The 5931-nt window shown below is 41.0% G+C and overlaps 1 protein-coding gene across 4 annotated transcripts in view; it reads left to right on the top strand.

The window, feature by feature from the left end:
- Window positions 1–5931, top strand: part of LOC122556529 (growth hormone receptor-like) — a 209908-nt gene that overhangs the window by 190697 nt on the left and 13280 nt on the right. For all 4 annotated transcript variants that reach the window (XM_043703291.1, XM_043703317.1, XM_043703300.1 and 1 more), the window contains one exon: window positions 3397–3466. In XM_043703291.1, coding sequence (XP_043559226.1) covers window positions 3397–3466 — 70 coding nt within the window. The remainder of the gene's footprint in view (window positions 1–3396; window positions 3467–5931) is intronic.

Raw genomic sequence — 5931 nt, 5'->3', positions numbered from 1 at the left:
CCCCTCCCCCCACCTTGTCTCAGTCAAATCCATCGTATTCAGCACCGCCTTCCTAACCTGCAATCTTCTTCCTGACCTCTCCGCCCCCACCCCAGTCTGACCTATCACCCTCGCCTTGACCTCTTTCCACCTATCGCATTTCCGACGCCCCTCCCCCAAGTCCCTCCTCCCTACCTTTTATCTTAGCCTGCTGGACAAACCTTCCTCATTCCTGAAGAAGGGCTTATGCCCGAAACGTCGATTCTCCTGTTCCCTGGATGTGCCTGACCTGCTGCGCTTGTCCTAGGATGAATGTGTTGTCCCAGTCAAAGTGGTGTCCTTCCTCATCTGTATGTAAAGATACTAGTGACAGTTGTTCATGTCTTTTTTGGCTAGTTGATGTTCATATATCCTGATGGCTAATTTTCTGCCTGTTTGTCCAATGTAGTGTTTGTTACAGTCCTTGCACAGTATTTTGTAAATGACATTAGTTTTGCTTTTTGTCTGTAAAGGGTCTTTCAAGTTCATTAGCTGCTGTTTTAGTGTGTTGGTGGGTTTGTGGGCTACCATGATGCCAAGGGGTCTGAGTAGTCAGGCAGTCATTTCCGAAGTATCTTTGATGTAGGGGAGAGTGGCTACGGTTTCTGGACATGTTTTGTCTGCTTGTTGGGTTTTGTTGCTGAGAAATTGGTGGACAATATTCATTGGGTACCCATTCTTTTTGGTGATTTTCCTCTGCTCTGCGTAGTTCCTCAGTGCTGCAGTGTGTGGTGGCTCATTGAAATAATGTTTTAATGCAGCTTTGTCTGTGGGTGTTGGGATGATTGCTTCTGTAGTTCAGTATTTGGTCAGTATGTGTTGGTCAGTATGTGAAGTTCCCCCTTCGCTGTTCGTTCTATTGCGACATCTAGGGGTGGCAGTTTGTTGTTGTTTTCCTCCTCTTTAGTGAATTTTATGCCAGTAAACGTATTATTGATGGTGTTGAAGGTTTCCTTAAATTTGTTTCATTTAGTGATGATGAAAGTGTCATCCACTTTGTGGACCCAAAGTTTGGGTTGGATGGTTGGCAGAGCTGTTTTTTCAAGTCTCTGCATTACTGTCTCTGCTAAGAACCCTGATATCGGAGATCCCATGGGTGTTCCGTTGGTTTGTCTGTAGATTTTGTTGTTGAAGGTGAAGTGGATGGTAAGGCATAGGTCCACTAGCTTGATGATATTGTCCTTGCTGATGAAGTTGGTGGTGTTTGGTGTATGTGTCTTTGGTTAGTGTTTCCTTGCATCCAGAACTTCAACCTGACTGCTCAAAACCCGTTGATACAGTTAATGGTAGGGACTTGGATACAGTTGTAGAACAGAGACACCTCAGGGTTTAGGTACAGAGTTCTTTGAAAGTTTGGACAGGTTGGGACAGGATGGTTAAGGAAACGTTTAGCATGCTTGCCTTCATTGCACAGACCATTGAGTATAGGAGTTGAGACGTCATGTTGAGGTTGTGCAGGAGATTTCTGAGGCCAGTTTTGGAGTGATGTGTAGAGTCTAGGATGCCCTACGATAGAAAGAATACTATTAAGTTGGAGAGAGTTCAGAAACTATTTGCAAGTATCTTGCCGAGACTGGAATGTTTCAGTTATAAGGAGAGGCTGGATAGTCTGAGACTTTTTTCACTGAAGCATAGGAGGTTGAAGGATGACCTTATAGAGGTTAATAAGATCATGAGGAGCAAAGATAAGGTAAATTGTAAAGGTTTTTCTCTAAGATAGAAGACTTCAAAACTCGATGGCATATTTTTAAGGTGAGAGGAGAAAAACTGAACAAGGGATCTTGGGGCAACTTTTTTAACACAGAGGGTGGTTAGTATGTGGAATGAACTGCCAGAGGAAAGGGATACATGCTAAATGCAAGAAATTAGGACTAGTTTAGTTTGGGAAACTTGGTCAGCATGGATGCATTGGACCAAAAGGTCTGTTTCCGTGCTTTCTATCTCTATAATTCTATCGTCTAACATTCAAATCAACATCAAGCAAATATGACAAACAAACTGTGATCAAACATCCCACAAAGGTCATCAAACCGTAAATACAATTAAGACAGATGCAATGGAGTTTTCAGTAATCCTCCAACCAGACGTTAGTGACATGATGGGTCACTAACCTAATGAAAACTTAACAGATTACAATTCATCACTTTTGATAAACTGCAAAAATCTGCTCCCCTTCAGACTGTCTCAGTGACTTTCCATATTTTGGTCAATCACTTTCATTTTCTGGGACTACACTGCCCTGGATTTGTGAAAATACTTTCACAGGACAATTTAAAATTTTCACTGATAGATAGCTTCACTCATTGTGCTGCCCCTGGGTTTTTCTCTGAGCTCTCATCTTGCTTGGATGTATCAAGAAGCACCTAGGTCTCCTTCCTGAGTTTTAATGGTACAGAAAAATTCAATATGCCCTTCCCTTAAAAATCTATGATTCTTCTTAATTCATCCACATCTCCTCAAACAGTAGTTTATACTTTTTCAGAACTTTCTTCCAATAATTTGCCCACTACAAATTTAGGCTGACTTACTAGCTAGTAATTACTAAGGCTATCCCTTCCTTCATTTTTTAAACAATGTTCAATATTCGCAGTCCTTGACATTATCGCTATAGACATCGAGGTTGTTGTGGATGATGTTATAATTATTATTATCCTTTCATCTAAGGAATATGAGGATAGTATATGAAGATGGTTTTGAAGTAGAACAGAGCCACAATTATTGATTGGCTGAACAGGCTGTAAGAATAAATAGCCTAGCTCTTACAACTCTCTTTTTATGATGCTGTAATGTCCATATGTGATCAGCAGCAATAACCTGTCTTGGCCTCAACTAAGATAACAGCATAATTAGGTAACAGCATAAATCAGAAGTCAAATGGCATCATTGTCACTTATTTATCTTGGTGCTAACATATATTGCCTTTGTCCACTTGTTGTTGGGAGACTTCCGTTTCAGTATTTAAAACAACTGATCCTGAGCTGCAGCCTACCATTCCATTTAAAACATATTTCTCTTCTCTCCTGTTACTCACTCATTCCCCCAGCTCGGTTTTGTGGTTTCCCTGTTACACCAAGCTTCTCCTTTAACCGTGAGCTCCCAGTTAAGGTTTAGAAAGTTGATGTTCCACTGGTCAACGTTACACAAGTCGACATCATGTCAATCACCCCACAATGACTTCTCAATTTCTGAAAAGGGAACATCAAGCAATTCCTGCATTGGCAGATGTTACAGACAAGTCACAGACGCATTGGTAAAATGGTGAATGATTTTGCTGTAAGTTCTAAGTACTGTAGCAACATTAATTCGAGCAAGGGAAAGATTTATCCTATAATGTATTTTGAATGTATGTTAAATGAAAATCTTTAATATACTTTTCAGACTGAAGCTGTTTTTCCTGCCTCCTGTTCCTGTACCCAAAATCAATGGAATTGATCCTGATCTTCTTAAGGTAATCTAAGTATTTAAAAATAATTTCTCAGTAAAAGCAGAAAGAAAGAAACAACTATGTATGGTCATTTTCTGTTGACAAAGTTGAAATAATCCACAAGTTAGAAGAACAAGGTGAAAAACATAAAAACAGAAAATGGGTGCAGGGTAGACCATTCATCCCTTCAAGCCCAGGAATCAGTCTGGTGAACTTCTTCTGGACTCCCTCAATAGCAAGAATATCCTTCCTCAGACTAGGAGACCAAAACTGCACACAATACTCAAGGTGTGACCTCACTAAGGTTTTGTGTAACTGTAGCAAGACATTCCTACGCAATTATGGCCAGCTTGCCAATAGCTTTCCTCACTGCCTGTTGCACCTGCATTGCTAACCTTCAGTGATTGCTCCACCATTACACCCAGGTCTCGTTGCATCTCACCTTTTCCTAAACTGCTGCCATTCAGACAATAATGTGCCTTTCCGTTTTTTGACCAAAGTGGATAACCTCACATTTATCCACATTATATTGCACTTACCAAGTATTTGCTCACTCAACCAGTCTGTCCAAGTCACTCTGCAGCCTCTTAGCATCCTCCTCACAGCACATATTGTCACCCAGCTTAATGTCATCTGCAAATGAGGAGATATTGCACTCCATTACATCATCCAAATCATTAATGTTTATTGTAAACAGCGGAGGTCCCAGCACGGAACCCTGTGGTACCCCACTCGTCACTGCCTGCCACTCTGAAAAGAACCAGTTTAGTCCAACTCTCTGCATCCTGTCTGCCAAGAAGTTCTCTATCCATGTCAATAAATTACCTCTGATACCATGAGGTTTAATTTTCCTTACTGATCTCTTGTATGGAACCTTGTCAAAAGCCTTTTGAAAATCCAGATACACAACACCTACTGATTCACCTTTATCACAACCTCAAGCATGATTTCTCTTTAGTAATCCATGTTAACTAGGACTGATTCTGCCACTACTTTCCAAATGCTCAGTTATTACATCCTGAATAATTGACTGCATTTTCCCCACCAAAGATGTCAGGCTAACCAGCCTATAATTTACCATTTTCTCTCTCCCACCTTTTTGAAAGAATGGGATTACATTAGCGACACTCCAATTCATTGGAACTGTTCTGGAGTCTACAGAGTGCTTGAAAATGATCACCAATGCATCCGCTATTTCTGGGGCTTCCTTAAGTACTCTGGGATGCGCAGTATCTGGCCCTGGGGAACTACCATCTTTTAATCCCATCAATTTCACCAATATTATTTCCTGACTAATAAGGATTTCCTTCAGTTCCTCCTTCAGACCTCTGTCCCCTAGTATTTCCTGAAGATTACTTGTATCCTACTTAATGAAGAAAGATTCAAAGTATTTGTTGAACTGATCTGCCATCTCTTCGTCTGTTATGAGGATAGGATGGAGGACCTGTTTGGGGATTATCAAGCACTAGGAACAAAATTAAGGAACAGATCCTTGAGGGTCATAATCTCCGGATTACTGCCTAAGCCACGTGCAAATTCACTTAGGGATAAGAAAATTAGGGAAGTAAACATGTGGCTAACAGAGTGGTGTGGGAAAGACAGGTTCCATTTCATAGGGCATTGGCATCAGTTTTGGAACCAAGGGGATCAGTACTGCTGGGGCAGTCACTACCTGAACCGATCTAATGAAAAAGATAAATAGGGTGATCACTAGGACTTTAAACTAGTGATTTGGAAGGAAGGGAAAGGGAAAACGACAGGAAGTATGATGGTAAATAAAAAGGTAAGCAGGTTAGCATGTGTGCAGGAGGGTTTAAGTTCAAGATAGACTATGAAAGAAGTAAAAAGGAAGGATAACTCAGGAGATATTATTAGAGATGTTAGAAATCATGAGGGTAAGAAAGCGAGAAAAAGGGCACTTTACTTGAATGCTCGTAGCATTCGTAACAAGGTTGTTGAGTTAATAGCACAAATCATCACAAATTTAGTAGCCATTATGGTGTCATGGTTACAGGATGGTCATGACTGGGAGTTAAATATCCAGGAGTATCAGACTATTTAGAAAGACAGACAGAAAGGTCAGGGAGGTGGTGTAGCTCTGATATTCAAGGATGAGATCAGGGCAGTGTATGGAGAATAAGGTTGAATCCATTTGGGTGGAAATTAGAAATTCTAAGAAGAAAAAGTCAATGGTAGATCACACCTAATATCATCACATTGGGGAGGGAAATAAACAACAAAATAACTAAGTAACAGAAGATTGATGAGGGCAGAGCAGTAGATGTGATCTACATGGACTTCAGTAAGGCATTCGACAAGATTCCCCATGGGAGACTGATTAGCAAGGTTAGGTCTCATGGAATACAAGGAGAACTAGCCATTTGGGTACAGAACTGGCTCAAAGGTAGAAGACAGAGGGTGGTGGTGGAGGGTTGTTTTTCAGACTGGAGGGCTGTGACCAGTGGAGTGCCACAAGGATCGGTGCTGGG

The sequence above is a fragment of the Chiloscyllium plagiosum genome, chromosome 2 (genome assembly GCF_004010195.1).
Source record: "Chiloscyllium plagiosum isolate BGI_BamShark_2017 chromosome 2, ASM401019v2, whole genome shotgun sequence".
In the NCBI taxonomy this organism is placed as follows: domain Eukaryota; kingdom Metazoa; phylum Chordata; class Chondrichthyes; order Orectolobiformes; family Hemiscylliidae; genus Chiloscyllium; species Chiloscyllium plagiosum.
This window is presented reverse-complemented; position numbering and strand designations above follow the sequence as displayed.